The sequence below is a fragment of the Tubulanus polymorphus genome, chromosome 10, assembly GCF_964204645.1.
Source record: "Tubulanus polymorphus chromosome 10, tnTubPoly1.2, whole genome shotgun sequence".
NCBI lineage: Eukaryota > Metazoa > Nemertea > Palaeonemertea > Tubulaniformes > Tubulanidae > Tubulanus > Tubulanus polymorphus.
Genome location: NC_134034.1, coordinates 10,480,137 through 10,494,065, shown reverse-complemented (window position 1 = coordinate 10,494,065; position 13,929 = coordinate 10,480,137). Strand labels below are relative to the sequence as shown.

General features: G+C 40.8%; 1 protein-coding gene and 1 non-coding gene across 2 annotated transcripts; both read left to right on the top strand.

The window, feature by feature from the left end:
• Nucleotides 1-7,311: 7,311 nt before the first annotated feature.
• Nucleotides 7,312-7,384, top strand: Trnar-acg (transfer RNA arginine (anticodon ACG)). The gene has a single exon. It is a non-coding gene; the product is annotated as a tRNA-Arg (tRNA).
• A 387-nt stretch (nt 7,385-7,771) lies between these two features.
• Nucleotides 7,772-12,308, top strand: LOC141911593 (urea transporter 1-like). The gene is made up of 6 exons (XM_074802579.1): nt 7,772-8,202; nt 8,980-9,172; nt 10,368-10,515; nt 10,586-10,720; nt 10,841-10,890; nt 12,123-12,308. Exons 1-6 carry the CDS (start codon nt 7,772-7,774, stop codon nt 12,306-12,308), a joined length of 1,143 nt encoding a protein of 380 aa, XP_074658680.1.
• Nucleotides 12,309-13,929: the final 1,621 nt, after the last annotated feature.

Here is a 13,929-nt window from a genome sequence, read left to right as displayed (position 1 = left end):
TTGAAATCGTTGTAATTCGGTTAGTTTGATACATTGGTAATTTGTCTTTTGACAAAAGACTAAGACTGCATTAAACCAACTCTTTACTCTCATAGGGTTGGTCATAGTGATACGTGGTCATTGATAAGTCCCTGTGCTTTCATTGTAAAAATGTTCGGTGTTCAACGCTGGGATAACTCGGCATTAGAAAGGGGCCACAACCAAGTTGAAAGTACTTCAAAGTTTGACTTCATCATCGCATAACCAGTTTGCACGACACCACCGGGCACAAGGATCGTTGAGCGGGCGTAGATCATGCGTGGAAAAAAACACTTCCAGGACCGGGTGAACAGTTCGGTTGGCCTCAATAAGAAGAATTGTTTGAATGAGATAGAACCGACATTTCCAATTATGTACTTCGATTTAAACAAAAACAGTTTGTAAATTCGACCGCCGATCACACAACTCTGTAATTCGACCGCCGATCACACAACTCTGTACATTCCGTTTTCAATGTTTCGCTCCCGGCAGGTGTGGGGGGTTTGTAAGTTACACGATTATCGATTAAAATTTAAAGGTTACAAAAATTATAATATATAGGGCCTAGCACCATTTTATCGAAAAATCTATATCGAATTTCGGACAATATTCTTTCGGCCCGAACTGATGTTAAAATTGTCGTTTTTACAGTAATACCCGCTAAATTCGGGTCATTTGGGGCCAATTGGTCGGTTTACGGGATGTCCGGATTACAAGTCATTTTCTCGTATATTAATCAACAAATGGACTGCGAATATCGTCCGGATAAGACCTAAATCCGGATTAAGACGATCCAGATTAAGCGGGTTTGACTGTAGTGTTTATTTTTTTTTACAAAAACATGTTTCAAGTTTCTTCTAACGTATGGCACACACCGAGATTAGAACAAGCCATAAAGAATCAGTTTATCAGAGCCGCCCCGGCCGAACTAATTTTGAAGTGCCACTCATTAGAACCCGCACACAACGCTAGATTTAAGTTAATTGAAACAGACGACAGAGGCTTCGTTCGGCGGTAAATTCCGAGTGAAGGCTGACAGTTGTAGGCTTAATTTGTGCGTCATGGCCTAACAAGCCACCATCCTGTTAATGAGCGTTAATAAGAATTCGCGTCAACTGTAGCCGAGCAGCGCGGTGTTCTGTTCGTTAATAAAGCAAATATCACTAAGCCCCTATTCTACGTACTAAGCACCGTCGAGTATTGCGCAAACGGGCAAACGATAAATTAAAATTTGTATGAATAATGAATTGATAATTGTGATACTGTCATCAAGCATCGTCGGGGCGGGTAGGATACGATATAAACGCGAGAAATCCCACAATAAATGCAGCTAAAACGAGAAACTTGAATAGAAGAGTATATATATTTGCGCAACGTTTCGGCTAAAGACTGTTAGCCATCATCAGGCGTACGCAGAACAGGAGAATATTACAAGATATTTATAAAAGAACAAAACAATAGAAACAGAGTGAGTGATTAAAAAGTTGAAAGGGGAATAGATTAAAGTTATGAAATAACGGCTGGAAAACAACAGTAAAGTAAGCAATAGCAAACAGGGGGGTATTACAAATTAAAGTAATTTAAAAACAAAATACACAAACTTAAGTGATTAAAACGTGAGGACAAGCTAAGGGTAATCAGATGAAAACACAGGGAAGGAACATGAAAGGCGATAATCAGTGAGTGCGTGGAAACAAGCAAGCGATAATAAGTTAAGTTAAGTTTATTTACTCCACAATTATACAATTGCACAGAGCACAAAATTAATTTACAATAGACATTGCAACATTTAACATTAGAAATGTATTAAACATTTGCGTATATACAACGCCAATTTTTTAAGAGTTTGGCAATTTGAGTCAAACAAATCATACAACTTTACGTTATTGGGGAATCTCCAATAACGCTCCGGGATATATCTAGCTCTGGATTCCTGGAAGTACGGGCAGACGAGTAAAAAGTGATATTCATAAGGGCAACCAATGGAGGGAATTAATAAGACGTGGGTACAAGAGAAGCGAGATCAAAAGGTTGTGGAAGGAGAAACCGTTATTCAAATTAACACAATTTCCAAGTTTTCGATAATCAGAGCCGATTCCATAATGTGTAGTTTAATTTTTTTACTGGACAGGGGAAAATTATGGATGTATTTTCAAAATCAAAATCGTGGCTGGTTTCGTAAACATGATTGGCAATCATCACTTTCAGGCTTAACATCGTTTTTATGCTCACGGATGCGCTTGTGTAAATCGCACCAATATATATTTTATTACAAACTTTACAGGGAATTTTATACACACCAATGTTCAGGGGTTCAGTTTAATTAAGGGGAGTTATGGGTACGATTAGGTCAACGTTTGTTGTTATAAGTAAAAATGAGTTGTTTGTTTAAGAGATCGAGGGGGTTTTAGATTTTTCGAGAAAAGGAACAAAAGGCGAAGGATACGATATAACTGGAAACCATTTATGCAATATTACGCACGGTATAACAGTTAGGATTGTCCCTCATATCCGGACAGTTCACCGGGAACCCTCAATTCGGTCGGGCGAAGATCGCGATAGTAGAGCGTTCCTCATCGCGCACAGATCGACCTTAACTGAGATCCACGTTCGGGTGAAGATCGTGATGCAAAAAGAAGACAATCCACAAAGTGGTCGTTCAAAAATCGAAAAATTCGAATCTTACCCAGTTTCAAACAGCTACCATTATCGATTGTGTATACGTAATTTGAATATACATAATTGAAACCGACGCCTCGTGACCAAATATCGGGTCGAAATTATCGGGTAGTTTAAAAAACGATATCGAATCCTTCTCTCTACCGCCGGTCTGTTAGTAATGGGCCTAGATAGGATCTATTAGCGCGCAGGAAAATGATTTCATACGCAGAGTAATCATGTCGTACGGTAATCACACATATGTTGTTGATATCGATTATATGTAAGCAAAAAGAAGTTCGATTCAAAATGACTGAGCGCTATTTTTACCATCAATCGATTCGTTCGATCGAAAGCGCGGACGAACCTTCAAAGGAATTTCAGTGAGGAGGATTGTCGGTTTGGGTGGGGTGTATGCCGGGTAGAGGGACTGTCTGTTTGGGTGCAGTACATGGGGAAAGGGATTGTCGGTTTGTGTCGAGTATATGGGGGAAGGGATTGTCGGTTTGGGTCGAGTGTATGGGAGGATTGTCGGGTGGCCGGGTGATCGGGGTACCGATAGGGAAAAAGAGGGACTATATTTTTCTTCGCACAATGCTCGAGTTTATGATCTGCTCGATGCATTGTTTTGTGACGCTGTTATAATCACAGGTAGCAGTGTCGTTTGTGTCGTCATTAAATGAATTGCGTCGTCACAAATTCAGTAAAAAGACAGATGTGATGCGCTGACGTACCCGCGGACGCGGTTTGAACCCTGCGTTCACAAAGATCTAGCCGCGATCAAACGGAGACGCCGATTTGGCCCGGGCCAAATTGTCAAGGATCAGCACGTCACTCACTCGATACTAAACACTGCTTAAACGAAGCGAAGTGTCAGTTGCAATTCACACGCAACAATTTGAACCTCGCTAAAATTTGGCTCGGGCCTGGTCCGACGGTTTTAGTCTGGCCAAACGGGCAGGGCCCACTTGGCACTCGTGGTAACGTATATGTGGGACTTCGTTTTCAGTCTCGTTGCTAATTTGAATCTTGTCCTTGAAGCACTTCGAAGGCTTACTAACCTAACGGTGGTCTGATGCCATCTAGAAACGTGCGCATTATGGCAGCGGCCATTTTGTTCGTTTTCCACGGTTTCAAAAGTGCGTGCACACACTGTCACTATCTGCTGACCGAGCGCGCGCTGGAAAATAAAAACTCAGCTACCATGGCAACGGTTAGACGCGCTTCACAAGCGGCAGCGTCGACGGCGAGAGAGATCAGTTGTTTCTGCTCCTCCGACGCGAAAACACCTGCTGTAAAAAGAGAACTTCGCATATGGAGGTAGGGTAAGGCATCGTTTTTTTCTTAGTTACTTAAAACTGTTTTTCTTTCATTTGTATATGCTTACGATATAATCCCGCAATTCAACGTCTAAAATTTTTTTCGAAAAAATCTCTTCTTTCCATCTTATAAGCTACCCCAATTTAACAAAAAAAAATTGAAAATTAATCTTCGAAAATGGAAAGAAATATGTTATCTGAAACGTGCGGATGACAGATTTTGTTGTTTGATTTCCACTGCGCCTATTTTCAATTGGTTTATCACGCCAACCGCGTTCAAGTCAATGCGCTGCATTCGACGAATCAGATGGGTGGAAGAATATTCTAGAAAATAGAAATATGTAAAATATATAGAACATCAAACAAGCATTTACGAAATATTGTTTACTGGCAGTGGTTTCTTTGGAGAGCCAGCGTTAGCGTTAAATGGTAGACTCGTATACGGTATCGCATTAACGTTTTCAGTTAAAATTTACGCCAACTTCTGGACAATTACGGCCATCAAAATGTTTTTGTTTTTCAATTTCAAATTTTTAATCTTTCAACAAATAATTTTCCAATTCTATCATCGCGTTCACCACGTTTGAATGTGGCTATTCTGTCTCCGACTGACTGAAGCAAAACGTAAATACTGATAGTACTTCGAGGTTAACTAGATTTAAACGCGAGAAATCCCACTATGAATACAGCCAAAACGAGAAAGGCCTACTGATGATAGCTACGATCTTTCTGATGATGGCTACGATATCGTACATACACGGATATTGTTTTTTCTTATTGTTATAAAGTTACATGAATAAGAAATTCCCTAGTTTTCCCCGAGTATTTCATGGGTGATTTTTAAATTTTCCCAAAAATGGAAACGAACAGATACAATTATGCTACAGTCAACATTTTAGTGGTGACGGTTGATTCTGAAGGAAAATTGCAATACGTGAAATGAAGATGAATATCCAAAACATTTCCCTGATTTTAGGAAAATTTTTCAAATTCCCAAATATTTCCAAACCGGGAATTAATTTTTCCCATTGGTTTTGACCAATTTACCTGTTCTATGGGAACCATGTAAATAGTAAAAAGGCTGAGTCCTGAAATTCGTATCGATATGAAAGGCAGAGTTACGTGCCCGGCGAGAGATATTTTTGTGTCGTGGTAATTTTCTTCGGCGTAGAGTCTCCGGTATTTTTCATCTCCGCCGAAGTGTTAACACGTACGCGCGGTCGCGTCGCTCGCGTGAGAAGAAATAACACTGCAGAAAATTATCCACTGCATCACTATTTTATCTAATCACGATGAGAAACGGTGCTCCGGAATCGATTCAACGCGCTAAAAAAATCCCGGTGGCAATTTTTCGACGAAGCGTTCGGTGATGTTCGGTAATTTCCGTGAGGTGCGCACTCGTGTTGTTAATCGGTATCTTCCGCTGTATATACGATCCTATCGTCTGAACAAAGATTTGGACCAAACGGGAAATACAGTAACCTCTTTTTCTTACTTTTCACCAGAAATAGGCACTTTCTAAAAAAAGTTCGAAGATAAAATTTCATCGGCATATCGTAAAATGGGAAGATATGCTAGAACGTTCGTTTCATGACCTCCCCTAAAAAATGATTTGGTAAATTCTTATGCATCCATGTCTCGGTCCACAATCGAGGAAAAATAACGGTTAAAATAACGGTCAATGGCAGAAATAAGTCTGTTGGTAGCACCAAAGTCCGTGTAATGATCAAGAGAAATGAACGTGAAATTACGCGCACCACACGGATCGGACCCGGGTCTCGTACGTATAGGACCAACAGACGACCTGCGCATCCTCGCTTGTCAGGGTTTGATCTACTACTTGGCGTGAGCTCGAAGGACGGCAATCAAACCCTGGCAAGCGAGGACGCGCATATATCACGCAGGTTTTCAATGAATATATAGAATATCCTCTACCCCAATGCTCCCCCGCTAAAACAATCTCATACGCGTGACTGTGAATTGTATGCGATGTAATTTTTAAGAATGAAAATAAAAAACGAAAATCGTGCCGCGTTTGCTCTGCGGTGACAGAGGAACTATGGAAACGCCTTCGATATATCAAATTAATCAGTTGATTTATGGCAGACGATCAGAAGCTTTTAATCGTATTAAATCACAATATATTACTGTCTCTGACGGTGATCATTTTGTTGACATCGGAAGGAATTGTCCGTGTCGTAGGCGTGCCATGACTTAATCCGATATTCATAACATTTGACACCAACTCGGGGTAGAATTTTACCAGTCTCAACAATACCGCAGTAAGAGACAGAGTCTACTGTATTTCACAAACTCATACTCAGTATTTGACACCAACTCGGGGTAGAATTTTACCAGTCTCAACTTTACTGCAGTAAGAGACAGAGTCTACTGTATCACACAAACTTTTACTCAGTATTTAACACAAACTCGGGGTAGAATTTTACCAGTCTCAACTAAACCGCAGTAAGAGACAGAGTCTACTGTATTTTACAAACTCTTACTCAGTATTTAACACCAACTCGGGGTAGAATTTTACCAGGCTCAACTAAACCGCAGCAAGAGAGAGAGTCTACTGTATTTCGCAAACTTCTGGTCACTATCATTATAAGTGTAATTATTACTATTAATTACTGTCTTTACATCATCTTAACAACGCGGACACAACACGAAATGTGTTTCGTCAATGCTTTAATTAGCCTTAGTCCATATATAATTTTCTGCGATGTATTTACCGGTTACTTCGGATATCGCTGCGAACGAAACGCAATCTATTTACCATCGCTGATGATAATACCTTCCTCAGTCACTCGCCTCAATCCACCTAAAACACCGGTTTCATTTTGCATCGCCTGTCGGCAGTGAGTAATTGCGCGCGGAGGCAATCAACGCGAATTCAGACGAAAGGATTGCATTTCGTGCCGAGAACGGCGCGAAGATGCGCCGTCGGTTTATTTTCGTATCTGCACGAGTTCGTAATAATTATAGAAATAATTATTATTTCGTGTATCGTCTTTCTAATAATCGTGTTCCTGGAATAGATAGATGCACCCGAGTGTCAATTAGAACCGAGACCGTTGATAACGTGGTTCAGATATAGATTCATTTCATCTCACGTCAATATGTGCGACACCTGGCCGCGTAGTGCCGCAAGGTCGACCTATACGACCGCCTTTAAATGCAAACAATAGATAATACGAATATCCCATGTCTTTCTCGATGGCACTCATGACTATTTCCTTGTCTAACTTCTTCTAATTGAAACGAACGTGTACCGCGGAACATGTTTTTCGTTTCTATAACTATGTTCATGACCGGTCCTGTGGCCCAATGGATAAGGCATCTGACTACGAATCAGGGGATTCCAGGTTCGAGTCCTGGCAGGATCGTCAATGTATCCTTTTTTTCTGTTATTAGATTAAGGATTGGAATATATATCAAGGCAACACTTGGTCAATCCTTTCTGGCGCGGCGTCTGAGATGTCTGGTTCTCTCTCCCTACTCTTATAGTAGTACAGGACGTATAAACTAATTTATACGTGCATGTGTAATGTAAGGTGAAATTACTTTCTTTCCATCGGTGTAAGCTTGTGCTAACGCGTCACTGTTTCTCACATTGCAGAATATTTCGTCTGGACACGCAGTAGCGTGGGGAAAACAAACTACTCCGATAACGAAGATACCCAAGCTTAACAAAAAATCTAAGCTTTACACGATATCAAACTGTATAGGCTGAGTTATCGGCGAGAAATCAATCGTCAAAATCGTGACAAAAAATGTCACTAGAAATTGAACATAACGGCAATGATATTGCAGATTGGGAACCGACGAACTTTCTACAGAAATACATCATGGGCGACATTGTCTGTTTGAACCGTTGGCTCGAAAATAAACCGTTTATTTTAAACTTCGGCAACTGGATATTTCGCGCGATCGGGGCGCCGATATTTTTGAATAATCCAATCAGCGGACTGCTTATTTTGATCGGCATGCTGATAGCCACGCCCTGGGTGGCGGCGAACGCTATGATCGGACTGCTGGTGGCCGTTATTGTGGCGCTCGCTTTGAAATTAGACCGCAGCTCGATCGCTTCCGGCGGCTTGACGTTTCACGGCATGCTGGTCGGACTGGCGTTAGCGTCCTCTTTTAACAAACAGCAACACTACGCCTGGGTTATTATACCAGTTATTGTTTTATCAGCTATCAGGTAAGATTACGTACGTTTACAAAAAAGGTATCGAATTTTTGACGCTGTAAAGCCAGTTAACATAATGTTTATATACATTGATACCTATGCGTTATTCAAGGGGTTTCGTGCGAGTCGCCCGATGTGCACTACGTCATCAGTATTAGTTTTTCAAAACAACAATTACAGTTATGAATTTTGTAGGTTATTTCGTTATTCGATCTATTTCATAGCTATCATCTTATCTTTGATATTTCTTGATAATTACTTCTAAGAGGATGTGCACTACATCTTCGATATGTCGTGGCTAGAATACTTGCCGGTCGATTCAATTCGATACACTTCTAATCCGAAATTATTAGTTTTTCAAAATAATAATTACAGTTGTGAATTTTGAAGGTTATTTCGTTATTCGATATATTTCATAGCTATCATCTTATCTTCGATAACTCTTGATAATTACTTTTAAGAGGATGTGCACTACATCTTCGATATGTCTATGACTTCATTGATCGTGAATATTACATGATTTAGATTATATTATTCATTTTCGACAATATCAAGCATTATATGTTAACAAATAAAAACCCACAGTCAGATCTGTAAAAACAGTTTACAGTTTTGAGGCTTTAACTAAGCCACATCATCAGAGGAACAAAACACACAATATTGTTAATGTGTTGTTAACTCTACACTGAGATTGATATCAGTTAATTGCAGTCAAGCATTATATTAGTTATTCTATAAGGCTTCATTAAACTTTCAAGTCAGCATTCTCGTTTTTTGTTTTCATTCTAGTGTCTATGTAGCCAGTGGTCTGGGAACGTTGTGTGCTCGTGTCGGATTACCCGCGTTCAACCTGCCGTTCAACTTAGTGACGTTCGTGTTCATGGCCGCGTGTGGAGTCAACAATCATCATTTTCCTCTGTCCGACGTCTCCGTATCGTCGAACGATACCTTTAGAAATTCGCTTCCATTATCATGGGGCCAGGTAGGATAAACCAAAATCCCTGCACCCGGCTTCCTCTATCCTCGACTTCCACGCAATCCCATTTTCAGATTATCAGATTGCCTTTAAAACCCTTTCAGTGCTGACTAATCAATACCCTATAGTGCTGGAGATAATTTGAAAATTCTAAAAAATTCCACCCTAGTGGGTTGAGTAACGGGAATACCACTATAGTGCGTCTACACCACGGTGCAGTGTATCGTTACTAGTATTTCACTTTGTTTGACAGGTGCTGCCATTTTTCAAGAGAGATAATTACTTAAGTACTAATTACATCAATACACCGCAGTGCGGTGTACTAGCAAAATCTATCACTGATTTATACACCGCACTGAAAGGGTTTTAACTGGCTGTCCATTAGCACAGGGGTTTGGTGATGGGCTAAGTAAGTGTTTTAACACGGTCGCTTGGATTTACGTAGATGTCTTCCATACTACCCTGTTGGAACCAGGAAATAAAAATAGTCAGGTGAGGCGATGACCTATACGTCCAATTTGGCCTCGCTGTGTAAGCGCCACAGTCAATATGTTGGTAGATGATTAATAGATGCCTAATTCAGGTTAAAAGATTTATCGTTACAGTTAAATCTTATTTTATCGGTGATACCCCCATATTCTATCTATTACAGATCCAAACCACACTTGGGCCATAAATCCAAGCAAACATATGAAAAAAAAACTCGATCGATGCCCATAACCAAATCCCTGTATCATTAGAACCCGCTAGGCCAGCTTTCCCACCAGATGGCGTGACGAGCGCTCCATTTTATGCTGTTGAAAATTAGTTCATTTTCAATGATTTTCGAAAAGAATTTTGTAGATTTCCGAATTCATCACAGAACCCACCAAATAAACATCCAATTTCCACTCAGGTATCGGAATTTTTCATCAATAATTGATTTACTGAAGGAAAAAAGTTCATTCAGTTTTAATTGAGATGAAGAAGAAATCGAACGCGGATAACCGAGTAACCACTAGCGAACCTGGCGGATCCACGACTGCCATAAGTGGAATCCTCGATTACAGGAGGTCGTAGGTTCCCCGTCGTGTATGACATCGATCGATCCTCTAAGATTTTTACAAAAATCTCCGATCACGTTCCAAAGTTGCGAAGTTCCAAATAAAATGGTTTCCGTACACATTTCGTGTTTTCATAGTTCTCGTCGTAAATTTTTCAGATTTTCCTCGGCCTGCCAAATAGCCTGGCTCAGATATACGGCTCGGCGAGTCCTGTAGCCGGTGGGCTTATTTTACTAGCCATGCTGGTGGCGTCCCCTATAATACTCGTCCATTCCGTACTTGGCTCCTTTGTGGCCATATTCATAGGTAAGTTTTTAGTTTCTCCAACAAAAACAAACCGACCGAAATTTTGCCTTCATTTTCTCAATCGTTTCAGCGTTGAGCGTGGCAGCGCCACCGGTGCAAATTGCGCAAGGTGTTTGGGGTTTCAACGCCGTGTTATCATGTGCGTCGCTAGGGGGCGTGTTTTTAGTGATAAACGTACACTCCAGTATATTGGCATTTATATCAGGTAAGGAAAATATTCGAATTTCTTTCGTCTTCTAAAGAAACTATTTAAGGGCGCCTTTATGAGCATTTCAATAAAAAAAATGATTAATTAATTAATTTTGATTTTTAATTGAATTTTCAGCGATATTTTCCACGTTGATATTTGGAGCGTTAGGAACTGTTTTAGCCCCAGTAAGTAACATTGAACCAACACAACTGCGGAACTGGGGCCAGAGTTAAATTCAACTCACATAAATGTGGAACTGGGTCCAGAGTCCAATTAAACCCACACAACTCTCGAACTGGGTCAAGAGTCAAATTAAACCCACACAACTGTGGAACTGGATCAAGAGTCAAATTAAACCCACGCAACTGTTTGAACTGGATCCAGAGTCAAATTAAACCCACACAACTGTGGAACTGGATCAAGAGTCAAATTAAACCCACACAACTGCGGAACTGGATCCAGATACAACTTAAACCCACACAACTGTGGAACTGGATCAAGAGTCAAATTAAACCCACACAACTGTGGAACTGGGTCCAGAGTCAAATTAAACCCACATAACGTGAAACTGGATCCAGAGTCAACTTAAACCCACACAACTGTGGACATGGGTCCAGAGTCTGATCAAAGCCACACAGCTGTGGAACTGGATCCAGAGTCGAATTTAACCCACACAACTGTGGAATTAAATTCAGAACCGGATTGCTATACCGGGTACACGCAGTGTTAAACCACAGCAGATGTAAACTAGGCACGTGTTAATTGATTATAGTTACCATCCATAATATTATGGACCTTGTCGCAACCGGTTATAAAACAAACACGTTCCCTCCGTATATACGGTACTAATAGAAACGCGCAAATAATTAATTACAGGTGGCGAACAATTAATTGGATTTGATGAACTTGCTACGATAAAAACAAAACCGCTTTGGAAAGAGACCAAGAGGTTCTGAACGACGTAACAAAAGTACAATTCACAAACAAAAGCGGGTTCGAGTCCCGCTGGCTGCTTACAATAGTGCGGGCAACTTTAGCAAAACAGTACATACATGCATACGGTTAATCGAGCTATTGTTTTAATTCGCCATCAATTAATTATTACTCCCGCAATCATTTAGACATCTGTCAACTTGACCCGAACGACGTTAAGCAATAATAGATAAACATATAACGAGATGAAAATCTTGTTCAGGGCCGGATCTAGGAATTTTGAATAGTGGAGGGGGTGAAGTGGTCAAGACATTAAAAAATGCATCATTTTCCTGTGCATCTTGAGTTATTCCAGAATAAAATAAGCGACAATGATTTGCCGCTGTGCGTGTAACTTTCTTAAGCCAGGTTGTGAATATGTTGTGAATATGCTGCTTATCGTATTGATTTAATGTTTCTAGTGTTTTTTTCTATTTTCGCACAGGCTCGGCTGCCAGCGCTGGCGTTTCCGTTTAATATATCGGCGAGTATTCTGCTATCTGTATCGAGTAGTCGCGTGTATCGGATACCGTTGAACCGAGTGCGCTACCCCGAATTACATTTCGTGCTTCATAAACGGAATAAAGTCGGACATGTCGCCGACGATCGGCAAAACGGCGCAGACGCTTAGGATAATTAGAACGCGAAGTAAATAGACAGTTAAATGGTTACTCGAACTCTGTACCTTTTCAATCGGACCGCTATGTTGGTTTGAATCGTCCGCCAACTGATTGTTCCCGATGCCGAACATTGGAATTAATTATCATATTTTATTGACCGAAGATGCCGTCGCAGAACTGATTTCCCAACCGCAAAAAGGCCAAATTCGGTTTTCGTAGCTAGTCGCCTAATGGGAGACCTCAGACGACATACGAAATATTAGAAACAACATACAATATATGAGATGTCGAAACTTGGTGAAGCGCTCGGCCAGATTTAGATTTTAATAAATAGATAGAGGCTGGTGGTTCGGCGTGGATCAAGGAAAATCCCCCAAAAATATCGAAGTGATCAAATAAAAAGGAATTCATTTTCTGCGAATTGAAAAACATGCTTTGTTGATTAAATAGAAAGCCTTTTGTTTTATCGATTATACGAGAATAAATTTTTTTGTAGTTAAAAATAAGTGTCAGCATGTTCTACATTATCAAATATCACGGCTTCAATAGTATTATATGTTTTACACAAGGTTCCCAAGTAGTACAACGGGTTGTATGGGTTATGGAATTAATGAAACTACTTCAGTACGGATTAGTAGAATTTTACCCGGCTCAGAAAAGGGAATAACGTCGAAAAACGGGAGTAAAAGGCACGTTGAAAGGATAAGATCTGTTAAATTTTTTTGCAATTCCTCCCAAGGAGCGGCAAAGATTTTGAGTACATATGCGCGCGTCGCACCGGGACGGTCGTTTTGTAGCACGCCGTACCGCGCGCGCGTTATTCTCCGCCCTTATTACTTCATATTACTAGATATTACTATGCGTTATCTTATTACGTCATATTACTCTAGATTACTATGCGTTATCTTATTACTTCATATTACTATCGGTTACATCTTATCACTTCTTATTACTAGACATTACTCTATAGGCCTATTACTATTAGTTAATACTATGGATAGCTGTTGATTACTTAGTTACTTGGACAGAGCCGTCGGAAGGAATTTTTCAGTGGCGAGGCTTATTTCTGAAGGGTGGTCTGGGGGCCCTCCCCTAGAAAAATTTTGAAAATTCAATCGCCAGAGATGCGTTTTGGGGCCATTTCACGGTCTCATTCACAGAAGCATGAGGTCGTGAGCCAACCACCTAGTACAGAGAACGACGAGCTGCTACGCGGTACAGCGTGCTTTTGAAAAAATGTTTGTTAAGCAAAAAAGTGGGGCGGCTTTGGCCGCCCCTGTTCCGACGGCCCTGCCGCCCTTGTTCCGACGGCCCTACCGCCCCTGTTCCGACGCGCCTGCCGCCCCTGTTCCGACGGCCCTGCCGCCCCTGTTCCGACGGCCCTGCCGCCCCTGTTCCGACGGCCCTGCATTATCATCTTTCACTAAATTTAAATTTACGCAAATTTTCTGTATTCGTCCGAAACCGCTGTTCCGACGGCCCCTGGGGTATTTGGAACAGATTACGCCTTCATTACTCATATTACTTACATTACAGTAATTATGATAAAAGTGCTAAGCTTGTATTCATAATGGAGCAATGAAATGAAAGTTCAAGTTCAAGATGAATCAACAAAAGTGTCACTTGTGGTGC